Source organism: Leptonychotes weddellii, chromosome X, assembly GCF_054177405.1.
Source record: "Leptonychotes weddellii isolate Sample4059 chromosome X, ASM5417740v2, whole genome shotgun sequence".
NCBI classification, from domain to species: domain Eukaryota; kingdom Metazoa; phylum Chordata; class Mammalia; order Carnivora; family Phocidae; genus Leptonychotes; species Leptonychotes weddellii.
Genome location: NC_138385.1, coordinates 58,249,712 through 58,263,860, shown reverse-complemented (window position 1 = coordinate 58,263,860; position 14,149 = coordinate 58,249,712). Strand labels below are relative to the sequence as shown.

General features: G+C 37.5%; 1 protein-coding gene across 2 annotated transcripts in view; it reads right to left on the bottom strand.

The window, feature by feature from the left end:
• Positions 1-14,149, bottom strand: part of TEX11 (testis expressed 11) — a 307,210-nt gene that overhangs the window by 224,639 nt on the left and 68,422 nt on the right. For both annotated transcript variants that reach the window (XM_081808717.1, XM_081808718.1), the window contains exon 9: positions 1,650-1,735. In XM_081808717.1, coding sequence (XP_081664843.1) covers positions 1,650-1,735 — 86 coding nt within the window. The remainder of the gene's footprint in view (positions 1-1,649; positions 1,736-14,149) is intronic.

Below are 14,149 nucleotides of genomic sequence, written 5' to 3'. Positions count from 1 at the left end.
GATTATATATGAAATAATTCAATTTATTAAAATGCAATTTTATAATAACTTCAGGTATATTCCACTTGTGTGAAACATTCTAAATTGAGTCAAGTATAACTCATAACTTTATAAGCCTGTTCTGCTAGGCATAGTTCTTCATAGAGTTTGATCAATCTTTAGGCTCTAAAAAGTCTTTTATAGGGACGCCTGGGTGGCTCAGTCTATTAAATGTCTCCCTTCAGCTCAGGTCATGATCCCAGGGTCCTGGGATTGAGCCCCACATCAGGCCCCTTGTTCAGCAGGGAGCCCGCCTCTCCCTGTGCCGCTCCCCCTGCTTGTGCTCTCTCTCTGGCAAATAAATTTTTAAAAATCTTAAAAAAAAAAGGCTTTTACATAAAAAAGTTATTTGCATAAATATTTTGTTAGGGATATATATACCTGTGATTACTATAATCTCAAAGACCATATTTGCATTTATTTCATTAATGGCAAATGTAATTTTCACAACAGTTAAACTAACCCTGAGAGTATCTCCAAATAACCAGAACTAACCCTATACTCACAATGGAGAAACATTTAGTGAATTGATTTGATATATTTTATTCCATAATCCCCTGATGTTCAAAGTACCTTATGTGACATCTCCAGAAAAATACATTTTTCACATAAATTCATTTAACTAGCAATTATTGAATATCTACTATGTGTCAGAACCTGTGCTGTGCCTAAGTGTTCAGTGAAAGACAGGGTTCTTGCATACAGTTGCTACATTTTTACATTATTCCCTTGATACTTCCAGATTCAACACAATAGTACAAATATTAGTATAATACTGATCATACAGTAAGTGCTAAATATACACTTATTGATATTAAAATAGCAGAGTCATTTAATAATAACAATTTTAGCTGATCCTGATCCTACTCTTCACCCATCCACCCGTATACTCTGGGGTTGGCAGAGAGCAATATGTAACAAAGTAAAAGAAAAATTCATATTTTTTTTTTTTAAGATTTTATTTTATTTATTTGTGAGAGAGAGAGCAAGCGTACACAAGCAAGGAGAGCGGCAGGCAGAGGGAGAAGCAGGCTCCCCGCTGAGCAGGGAGCCAGATGAGGGACTCAATCCCAGGACCCTGGGATGATGACCTGAGCTGAAGGCAAGACGCTTAACCAACTGAGCCACCCAGGCGTCCCAAAAAATTCATATTCTTGATGGAGATATGAAGGAGGAATGAAAGAAGAACATAGTCTTGTGTTTTATTAAGAATAGAATACATGGGGCGCCTGGGTGGCTCAGTCGTTAAGCATCTGCCTTCGGCTCAGGTCATGACCCCAGGGTCCTGGGATCGAGCCCCACATTGGGCTCCCTGCTCAGCGGGAAGCCTGCTTCTCCCTCTCCCACTCCCCCTGCTTGTGTTCCCTCTCTCGCTGTCTCTCTCTCTGTCAAATAAATAAATAAAATCTTTAAAAAAAAAAAGAATAGAATACATTTTCCTAGACAACATGTAAGAATAAACAACACATATTAAAGGAATAAATAAATTTAGCATATTGGCATTTGAAGTCAGAGAATGTTTAAACTGACAAAGTACCACATAGTTAAGTATTTACTTAACTGTATGATGATATCCCTAAATTCACATTCACTAATTTTGTTTGTATTACCTAAGCCAGAAAGAACTTTCTTCATATTTATTCTGCTTGTGGGTTTCTACTCCGAAGTTGTAACAGAGAATGTGAAGATATCTAGTCTGCAATATTAAAAAAAAAAAAAAAAAAAAGGTCAGAGTCATGATTTTTTTTTAACATTAAAAAATCGGTAACAGTTCAAGAGTCTTTAAGGCATAAAGTATTCTGTACATCAAAATAACCCACTATTCCTTATTAAAACCTCCCAAATTATCTAAAGAGGAGCTACAAAATATTCAGTTTGGGATAATAGTTAAATATGGAAAAGTAATACATTACTGTTAGAACTTGAAAGGTACTTTGTAACAGGAAATGGGAAACCTAACCATTGCCCAGCAAAAGGACAACCTCCTTTGTAGGTTGCCAGATCCAGTAAGAGGCATTAGATCAGTGAGTATAGTCAAAGAAAAACATCACCATAAAAGGGGATTTTTTTTCAAAATCAAGACAACTTTTAAAAATTCTAAAGTTCTAAAAAGTGTCCAATACACTGTCTAGTCATAGGACATATTTAGGATAGTTTAATGAACCCTCTTTAACAACAAAAATTTTCTTTACATAAATTACCACTGAGATAAAAGTAGGAACAAGTATGTGAATGGTGCCATAGGAAAATACTTTTTATGGATTATCAGCATCTCAGTCCCTGCATCAATGCCATATCTTACATAATTGTCACCTGTCAAAATACTGGGAAATGGCTTAAGAGACAAATTTTAAAATTCTAATAACTTATCCAAATATCCCTTCAGTATTTACAGACACCATCTATCCAGAATCTGATTATACCCATATAATGGAGTCCTTTATAAGTTTTACCTGAGTAAGACTACAGAAGCAGATCTTCAATTAAGAATCCAAGATCTGAGGCAAGTTATTTATAATGTGTAAAGACCTGTCTTCCTTCAAAAAAAAGTTTCCTTTTGAATTACAGTACATTCAGAAAGAAATTCAATATGCATGCCTGAGCACTTCAGACCTACTGTATATTTGAATCTAAAATAAAGAATAGTCTTGGTAATGTGGGTCTGGCAAGAATCCAGAAGTATTTAAATGCATTCTTGACATTTCAGCAGAAAAAGCTTAACTCATTACATGCCCCAGATCCCATAGGTTCACACAGGGCCACACCAATTATACAGCTATACTGTAATAATGCAGCTCACATCCACTCGCTCCAGAGAGGCCTGTAACTAACTTGCACAGAAGAAAATGGAAAATAAAACTTTCGACTAACATCTAAGTGTATTAAGTCTTTATTCAGTTTCCCCAGGATTTGTCTTTGCCCTCACAAAATCTTCAAGTGTACTTACATTAAATGCTACTTCCTAGAGGGAAAAAAGAATGCAAAATAATAACAAACTTACAACAACAAAGCTATAAAATACTAAAGTATCTTTTAAGAGAACCACAGCGTATTTTCAATGTAATGACAAAAAAAAATCTTTTAACTACCAGTACTGTTCCATGCACACAATCATTTATACATTCAATAATAAATATTTACTAAGCATCTCCTATCTATCCGGCACTATTTTAGTCGTTACACATAACTCAGTGAACAAAACAGAGAAAAATCCCTGCCCTCATGACACATTTCTAACAGGGTATAAAGTACTAAGATTCATAAAAATATCTCTTTAAAAATATCTTCCCAGGGCACCTGGGTGGTTCAGTTGGTTAAGCTTCTGCCTTCAGCTCAGGTCATGACCCTGGGGTACTGGGATTGAGTCGGGCTCCCTGCTCAGTGGAGAGCCTGCTTCTCCCTCTCCCTCTGCCCCCCCCCCACCTTGTGCTCTCTCCCGATCTCTCTCTCGATCTCAAATAAATAAAATCTTAACAAAAACAAAAAATAAAAAATAAAAATATCTTCCCAGCCTTCCATGGGGTGCTAACCTCTCATTTTGCAGCAATACACAATGGCAAAAAACAATACAAAGAAGGTAGATCTGTAAGTCTGTTGTTATACTGGTCATACAGAAAGGGACTTATGGAAGCTCCAGAACCTATGGAATCTCTAGAACCTCCATCCACTGCTAAATCTACCAGCCCAGAAAGACAGCTCCAACTGAATACTCACTTTACAATGCCAACATGAGACTATATGGATGATTTTTAAAACTCAGATATTGCTGCTAAAAATGAGTTTCATCACTAACTTTCAAGTTCAATCAGAGGCCTTGTATTTTTAATTAACTAGATAAGGTCATCTCTCCTGCAAATTACTTTGTATATTAGGATTTTAAAACTCAGAAAAAACAAACCTTGTATTATTTTTCCAGTCCCAAGTTCTGAACTATTTTTCTTTCTGCTTTTGTTGTCTTTTACACATTTATAGATCATATATTTTTACATTTTGTTCAATTTTAACAATGTAGCAAGAATTGAATGATAATTGCCTGGCTTTCTTCCTTAATGGCTTTAAGACATTTACCTTCCAATCCCTCCCTGACTCAGCTTTCTTTAAACCTCGGATATCTCAGTAATAATCAACTATAGGTCATTAGTTATTTCTCTTGGTGCCCTAAGACACAATTTTCCAAACACTTTATTTCTCTGTCTCTGAACAGCATTACCTTCTGCCTTCATGTTAACACCTTACAGTAATTTCTAATCCAGTTTTGGCATACAGAAAGGATGTCTCAGAAAAAAAGAGAGTTGGTTTATTTAATTCATTAATTCCTTTTAAGTAAATGACATTATGTTAGCTCTTCTCTAGCCTTTATCCGATCATTTCCTCTCATTATAAGATTTCCTGCTCTAGATTTTCAGGGCCGCTACCTAAACCTTAAGCCCATCAAAAACACACTAAATGGGAGGTGGGGGAATGGGTTAGCCAGGTGATGGGTATTAAGGAGGGCACGTATTGAATGGAGCACTGGGTGTTATACACAAACAATGAATCATGGAACACTACATCAAAAACTAATGATGTATGGTGACTAACATAACATAATAAAATTAATAATAAAAAAAACACACTAAATAATTGCATTGACCTTTAAAATAAAAATCATGAGTGTCCTAACAATATAGTTCTATCAACCACCTTCCACATAAAATATAAACTCTTAACTCTGGACTTAAATGTTGTTTACTAGTAGCCCCATCCTGACAAAGGCATAATTACTCTTCTGTTATATATCCTAGATCTTTTAATTCAGCCCTTTCCATTCTCTCTACATGTGTTTTTCCCTTTATCAGCACTAACACTGTGCAAGATATCAAAAGTTTTCTTTTCCTAAACACCACCTAAGAATCTTCTTTCATATATTTCAATATACTACTCACTGTCCATTTACTCTCCAAAGCATATTGAAGAAAGGTTTCTGTCTTTTAGTAATTTACAATGTGAAATAGATAGCAAAAGAACCAGAGCCAAAAGAGAGAAATGGTAAAAACATAAAAATTCAAACAATCCAAGAGACTTTACAGAAAAATTTTTTTAAATTAGTAAGAGTTCAGAGAAGTTGCTGGATATTAAACATTTTAAGCCATGCATTCTTATACATTAGTGACAATTTAAAAACATGATCTTTAAGATATCGCTTATGATAGCGATTGAATATGAAATGTTTTTATACAGAAAATTACAAAACTATGTTGAAACACATTAAAGAAAAATTCATCACATTCATGGATAGGAAGACTCATTATTATGTAGATAGTGATGCTCTCCAAATTAATCTAGAAGTCCAATGCTATTTCAATCAACATCGCAATACCTTTTTTTTAGAGAATCTTTTTTTTTAAGATTTATTTATTTATTTATTTGACACACAGAGAGAGATAGTGAGAGAGAGCACAAGCAGGGGGAGCGGCAGGCAGGCAAAGGCAAAGGGAGAAGCAGACTTCCCGCTGAGCAGGGGGCCTGATGCGGGGCTCGATCCCAGGACCCCGGGATCATGACCTGAGCCAAAGGCAACGCTTAACGACTGAGCCACCCAGACGCCCCCCAATAGCTTTTCACCAAACTATCTCTAAAATGAATATGGAAGGGCAAAGTCCCAGAAAATCTAAGACAACGGTGAAGAAAAACAAAGTAGGACCTGTCCTATCAAGACTATACTAGGTTTAGGGGTGCCTGGCTGGCTCAGTCAGTGGAGCATGTGACTCTTGATCTCGGAGTTGTGAGTTTGAGCCCCACACTGGGTGCAGAGATTACTTAAAAACAAAACCATAAAAAAAAAAAAAGACTAGGGGTAGCTGGGTGATTCAGTCAGTCAAGTGTCCGACTCTTGGTTTCAGCACAGGTCATGATCTCAGGGTCAAGAGATGAAGCCCTGTGTCAGGCTCCAGGCTCAGTGGGGAGTCTGCTTGAGATTCTCTCCCTCTGCCCCTACCCCAAGCTTGTGTGTTCTCTCTCTGTCTCTCCCTCAAATAAATAAATAAATAAATCTTTAAAAAAGAAGACTATACTAGGTTTAATAATGTCCTCCCAAAATTTATGTTCACCTGGAACCAGTGAATGTTACCTTACTTGGAAACAGGGTCTTTGCAATGTAATCAAGAGAAGGTAAAACTGGATTGGGGTGAACCCTAAAAGGACTGGTGGCCTTATAAGAACAGCACTCTAAAATATAGACAAATCAAAATGTAATTCTAAAAATCCCACAGGATTCACCTAAACCAAAGGAAGGTGGAAAAAAGTAAAACAGATAAGCAAAACACAGAAAAAAACAAAAGAAAACAAACCAAAAAAAAAGAGAGCATCAAGATCCTATTAAAGACATCAGATTGAGTACACACGATTACCTCTGCTCTCTTGAAACCCCAATAAAACTTCTGTAAAAAGCACATATCAAAATTTACCATCTTAACCATTTGATTTTCTTTTTTAAGATTTTATTTATTTATTTGACAGAGAGAGACACAGCGAGAGAGGGAACACAAGCAGGGGGAGTGGGAGAGGGAGACGCAGGCTTCCCGCCGAGCAAGGAGCCCGATGCGGGGCTCGATCCCAGGACCCAAGGATCATGACCTGAGCCGAAGGCAGACGCTCAACGACTGAGCCACCCAGGCGCCCCTACCATCTAACCATTTTAAATGTACAATTTAATAGTGTTAACTATATTCATATAGTTGTGCAGAAGATTTATAGACTTTTTCATCTTGCAAAATTGAAACTATACCCACTAAGCAATTCCCCATTTCCAACCCTTCCCCCAACCTCTGTCAAGCACCATGCTACTTTCTGTTTCTATAAGTATGACTACTTTAGATACCTCATATAAGTGGAATCATACAGTATTTGGATTCTTATGACTGGCTTATTTCTCTTAGCATAGTGTCATCCTCAAGGATCATCCTTGCTATAGCATTTAACAAAATGTTTTCTTTTTTTTTAAAGATTTTATTTATTTATTTGACAGAGAGAGACACAGCGAGAGAGGGAACACAAGCAGGGGGAGGAGGAGAGGGAGAAGCAGGCTTCCAGCAGAGCAGGGAACCCGACGTAGGGCTCGATCCCAGGACCCTGGGATCATGACCTGAGCTAAAGGCAGACGCTTAACGACTGAGCCACCCAGGCGCCCCTCTTTTCTTTTTTTAAATAAAGATTTTATTTGTTTATTTGAGACAGAGAGAGAGAGACAGAGACAGCGACACAGAGCATGAGTGGTGAGGAGAGGGAGAAGCAGGCTCCTCACCAAGCAAGAAGCCTGACGCGGGGCTCGATCCCAGGACCTCAGGATCATGATCCGATCCAAAGGCAGCACTTAACTAAGCCACCCAGGTGCCCCCAAAATGTTTTCTTTTTAAGGCTGAATAATATTAAAAAATCCATTCATCTGTTGATGGACATTTGAGTTCCACCTCTTAACTATTGTGAATAATGCTGCAATACACATGGGTGTGGCAATTACCTGTTCAAGAACCTGCTTTCAGAAATTGAAGAGGACACAAGGAAATGGGAAAAATTCCATGCTCATGGATTAGAAGAACAAACATTAACAATGTTTATATTACCTAAAGTAATCTACACATTTAATGCAATCCCTATCAAAATACCACCAGCATTTTTCACAGAGCTAGAACAAATAATCCTAAAAGTTGTATGGAACAACAAAAAACCCTGAATAGCCAAAGCAATTCTGAAAAAGAAAAGCAAAGCTGGAGGCATCAAAATTCCAGACATCAAGCTATATTACAAAGCTGTGATCATCAAGACAGTATGGTACTGGCACAAAAACAGACACACAGATCAATGGAACAGAACGGAAAACCCAGAAATGGAGCCCAACTATATGGTCAACTAATCCTCAGCAAAGCAGGAAAGAATTATCTCCAATGGAAAAAAGACAGTCTGTTCAACAAATGGTGCTGGAAAAACTGGAGAGTAACATGTAGAAGAGTGAAACCGGACCACTTTCTTACACCATACACAAAAATAAATTCAAAACGGATGAAAGACCTAAACGTGAGACAGGAAACCATCAAAATCCTAGAGGAGAACACAGGCAGCAACCTCTTTTATATCGGCCATAGCAACTTCTTACTAGACACATCTCCAGAGGCAAGAGAAATGAAAGCCAAAATGAACTATTGAGACTTTGTCAAGATAAAAAGCTTCTGCACAGCAAAGCAAAGGAAACAATCAACAAAACTAAAAAACAACCTACAGAAAGGGAGAAGGTATTTGCAAATGACCTATCTGATAAAGGATTAGTATCCAAAATCTATAAAGAACTTAACCAAACTTGGGGTGCCTGAGTGGTGCAGTCGGTTAAGTGTCCAACTCTTTTTTTTTTTTTTAAAGATTTTATTTATTTATTTGAGAGAGAGAGAATGAGAGAGAGCACATGGAGAGGGGAGGGTCAGAGGGAGAAGCAGACTCCCTGCTGAGCAGGGAGCCCGATGCAGGACTCGATCCAGGGACTCCAGGATCATGACCTGAGCCGAAGGCAGTTGCTCAACCAACTGAGCCACCCAGGCGCCTAAGTGTCCAACTCTTTATTTCAGCTTAGGTCATGATCTCAGGGTCCTGGGATCGAGCCCCGTGTGGGCTCCGTGCTCAGTGGGGAGTCTGCTTGAGATTCACTCTCTTCCTCTCCCTCTGCACCTCCCCACTGCACTCTCTCCCTCTCTCTCTCTGAAATATTAAATTAATAAAAATAATTAATTAATCTTTTAAAAAAAGAAACAAAACAAATGAACATAGGGGAAGGGAAAACAAAAAGAGAGGAAGCCAAACTATAAGAAACTGTTAACTATAGAGAAGAAACTGAGGGTTGCTAGTGGGTGGGTGAGGGGCTAAATGGGTGATGGGTATTAAGGAGGGCACTTATTATGATGAGCACTGGGTGTTATATGTACATGATGAATCACTAAGTTCTATTCCTGAAGCCAATATTACACTATATGTTAACCAACTAGAATTTAAATAAAAACTTCTTAAAAACTTTTAAAAAACTGGAAATTAACAAGCATTAGTGAGGATGGATGTAAAAAAATTGGAACTCTTGTACATTGCTGATGGGACTGTAAAATGGTACAGCCAATGTGGAAAACAGACGCTTCATCAAAAAGTTTAACATAGGGATGCCTGGGCGGCTCAGTCGACTAAGTGTCTGCTTTTGGCTCAGGTAATGATCCCAGGGTCCTGGGATCGAGTCCTGCACTGGGATCCTTGCTCAGTGGGGAGCCTGCTTCTCCCTCTGCCTGCTGTCCCCCCTGCTTGTGCTCACTCTCTCTCTGGTAAATAAATAAATAAAATCTTTTTTTAAAAAAAGTTGAACACAGAGGGGCGCCTAGATGGCACAGTCCATTAAGCATCTGACTCTTGGTTTTGGCTCAGGTCGTAACCTCAGGGTCATGAGATCAAGCCTCACATCGGGCTCCACGCTCAGCATGGAGTCTTCTTAAGATTCTCTCTCCCTCCCTCCCACTCCCCTGTGAGCTTCTGTCTCTCTCTCTCTCTCAAAATAAATTTTAAAGATCTTTTTTTAAAAAGTTGAACACAGAATTACCATATGACAGCAATTCCAGTCCTAGATATATATCCAAAAGAATTGAAAACAGGTGTTTAAATACTTGTACTCAAATGTTTAGAACAACACTATTTATAGTAGTCTAAAAGTGGAAACAACCCCAAAGGTCCATCAACCAATGAATGGATAAAGAAATTGTGGTATATCAATATAGTGGAATGCATTCAGCCACAAAAATTAAGTCCACTGATACAGAAAAGTAGACTGGTGCTGCCAGTATCCAGGGAGAGGGGGGAGTAGGGAGTGACTGCTTAATGGTTACAGGGTGATGAAAATGTTTTGGAACTAAATAGAAGTAATGGCTGCATAATATTTTGAATGTACTAAACGAACTTGTTCACTTTAAAATGGTTAATTTTATACCATGTGAATTTCACTTCAACAAAAAAAGTTTTTTAAAAAGTTTAAAAAATCGACAAACCTTAAGAGACTCTTAATCATAGGAAACAAAGTGAGGGTTGCTGGAGGGGAAGGGGATAGGGTAACTGGGTGATGGGCATTAAGGAGGGCACATTATGTAATGAGCACTGGGTGTGATATAAGACTGATGAATCACTGACCTCTACCTCTGAAACCAACAACACATTATATGTTAATTAATTGAATTTAAATTTAAAAAAATAAAATAAGAAAAAATAACACCCAATAAAAATTTTTTTAGGGGCGTCTGGGTGGCTCAGTTGGTTAAGCGACTGCCTTCGGCTCAGGTCATGATCCTGGAGTCCCGGGATCGAGTCCCGCATCGGGCTCCCTGCTCGGCGGGGAGTCTGCTTCTCCCTCTGACCCTCCTCCCTCTCATGTTCTCTCTCTGTCTCTCATTCTGTCTCAAATAAATAAATAAAATCTTTAAAAAAAAAAAAAATTTTTTTTTAAGTTTAAAAAAATCACACATGCATGAATGTTTATAGCGTCATTATTCATAATAGCTGAGGCTATAACCCAAATGTCCATCAGCAGATGAATGGATAAAGAAAATGTGGTTTACACATGCCATGGAATATTGTAATAGGTAACTCCATAGCGAAAGAAAACAGATTAATGGTTTCCAAGGGGCTGAGAAGAAGGGGTAATAAGGAGCAACTACTTAATGGTATGGGGTTTCCTTTGAGGATGATGACAATGTTTTGGAACTAGACAGAGGTGATGGCTGCACAGCACTGTGAATATACTAAGTGACACTGAACTGTAAACTTTAAAATGGTTAATTTTATGTTATAGGAATCTTACTTTAATAAAAATAAATATATTGGAGAAAAAAACTAAAAAGAACGCATCATGTTTCTTAATAATAACATCAGAAACTAGAAGACAATGTAATGGAATCTTTAAAATGATTTCTAACCCATAATTCCACATCCAGCCAAACTATAAATTAAGTGTGATGGTAGAATAAAATGTTTACACATGCAAAGTCTTTAAATAATTTTATATCCCAGGGGCGTCTGGGTGGTGCAATCAGTTAAGCATCCAACTCTTGGTTTTGGCTCAGGTCATGATCTCAGGGTCCTGAGATTGAGCCCCACGTCGGGCTCAGCACTCAGCACAGAGTCTACTTGGGATTCTCTCTCCCTCTCCCTCTGCCCCTCCTGCTCATGCTCTCGTTCTGTCTCTCTACAATAAATAAATAAATCTTTAAATAAATAAATTTTTAGTGGTTGGCTCCATAGCTCAGGGGTTAGAGCACTGGTCTTGTAAATAAATTTTTTAATAAATAAATAAATCTATATCCCAAGCAACTATTCTTAGGAAGATACTGCAGGATATGTCCTACAAAAATGACAGAGTAAAACCACAAAAAGACACAGAAATCAAGAAATAGGGATCCAAACTAAGAGAGAGCTGAAGGGAATTCCCAAGTCACTGGAGGAAGAATATCTCAAACAACAACTGTGTAACATGCTTAGAGAGCAACCTGCCCAGATTAGAGCAGATCAGAAACTATAGAAGAGATTTCCTTGAGCAAATGAAACTGATAAAATAACTAAAATATTTTAACATATTGAAAAGTCTACATAATTAGGGGAGAAACAATATTGGGGAAGAGACCATAATAAGTACATATAATACTAACCGATCAGGAAAACCAATACAACTATTAACTCCAGGGAAAACAAAATGTTATGCAGGAAAGAAAAAAATAATCATAGTACCCTATATGGTTCAACTACAAATAGCATTTACATAAACATAGCAGTGTAAACACTGAATATTAATCTAATCAAAATTATGACATAACTATATAGAGATGATGGAGTGAGAGTGGAAATAGGCATATGAGTGGTGGGGGAAGGGGAGGCCAAAAAGGATTTAAATTCATGTTCTAAAATGGGAAGTCAACAGATGATACCTAAATCAAAAAAAAACAAGAAGTAGTAAAAAAAAAAAAAAATCAAGAAGTAGTAGTAGTAAAAGAACACTACTCAGAGATGGGAAGGTAAATACCAAAAGAACCAACTAAAATAACTGAAAGTAACAGTTCTGCAAGATTAAAAAATGGGGTGGGAGGGACTGATGATTTGATTTGATTTTTGGGGGGGGACTGATGATTTTATAACAAGAACTGTAGAACTATTTTTCTCATTAAACCATTATCATATATACAGTGATAAAAAAATAAAAGTTACATATAAAAAGTCAGAATAAAAAGTAAACCATACACATTTAAAAATAACCATGATTGAGGTGCCTGGGTGGCACAGTCGGTTGAGTGTCTGACTGTTGGTTTCAGCTCTGGTCGTGGTCTCTGGGTTGTGGGATCGAGCCCCATGCAGCATGGGGCTATGCACTAAGCAAAGAGTCTGCTTCAGACTCTTTTCTGCCTCTCCCCTGTGCTGTCTCTCTCTCCCTCTCTCTAAAATGAGTAAATAAATCTTTAAAAAAATAACAATAACAATAACAGCCTGAACTAAAAATAAATACTGATGTTTGTTAAAAGGATTAGTGTTCTAATGGATATATAAAGAGCCTTACTACAGCCAGGCTTTCCATATGCTGTAGTTATTTATTTAAAAAGTATAAAATTCAGTTAAAATTTAGTGGAACATGCCATTACAAAGATTCCAATGAGTCATTTTTAAGGCTCAAATGATTTTGAGTTTGGAATGAAAGTTGATACCCTTAAGAGATTTATGCTCTCCCAGATACACAAAGCAGTGGGTGGAAAGGGTCAGAGAAAGCAATTATATCCTAACTAACCCATAACAGGCAGAAAACTGAATTTTACTTCCAGAGGCATAATTCATTTGTGTGCCATGAGATTAGATTTTTACTACAGAGAGATATGTACAAATTCTTAAATATGTAAAATCATGTTTAAATAGACAAAAGAGAATAAAATCATGGTAATAAGTCTAGGCAGCCTACACTTCATTTAGAAACTTTGCGCCCCTAACAAAGCAGCAATGAAATCTAACTGAATCTTGAACTAATTACTGCAAAGGATTTTAGAGACCAACTGGCCATTTTCCTTGTGTAAATGAAAAGTTTCACAATGAAATAAAAATTCTATACTAAAAATAAATTCTAGAGCAATCTAAAAATAGAAATAAACGATACAAGCTGAACACATGAATCAACTAATGAAAATAAAATTCCAATTAAAGTTTCAAACTTTGAGGAGAAACAGGTAAAAGAATTAAGTAAGCAATCTGCTAAAAGAAAGCTTAGCTATAAAAAATATACATACACACACACTCTGGGCTATTGCCCAGGGCTTCTCTAAATCAAGCACTAGGAATTTTTATATTGAAGGAACATTTGAGACCATGTTGTCATACACTCGTTTTACAGTTGTGGACACTGATTTTCAGAGCAATAAATATCTCACCACTAGCCACACCCATTAAGTAGCTCTTTCCTACAATGCTGTACACATAGATCACAAACCTTGTTTTGAGTAATTACAAGAGTCTCAAATATCAAAAAGACAGTCTCTATGTTCTACTTACCAAGGTAGCTAAATATATGCAAAAAAAATTTTTTTTTAAAGATTTTATTTATTCATTTGAGACACAGAGATAGAGAGAGAGAGAGAGAGAGAGCATGAGCAGGGAGAGAGGCAGAGGGAGAGGGAGAAGCAGACTCCCTGCTGAGCCAGGAGCCCAATGTGGGGCTCGATCCCAGGACCCTGGGATCATGACCTGAGCCGAAGGCAGACGCTTAACCATCTGAGCCACCCAGGCGCCCCTGCAAAATTTATTTTTTTAAGATTTTATTTATTTATTTGAGAGAGAGAATGAGAAAGAGAGAGAGCGCACATGAGAGGGGGGAGGGTCAGAAGGAGAAGCAGACTCTCCGCTGAGCAGGAAGCCCGATGCAGGACTCGATCCTGAGACTCCAGGATCATGACCTGAGCCGAAGGCAGTCGCTTAACCAACTGAGCCACCCAGGCGCCCGCAAAATTTTTTTAAATAAATGCTCAAATTGGAAGAATTTTCTAACTCTCACTAAACAAAGTTCAATTAAACAAAATACCACTATGTCCCAATT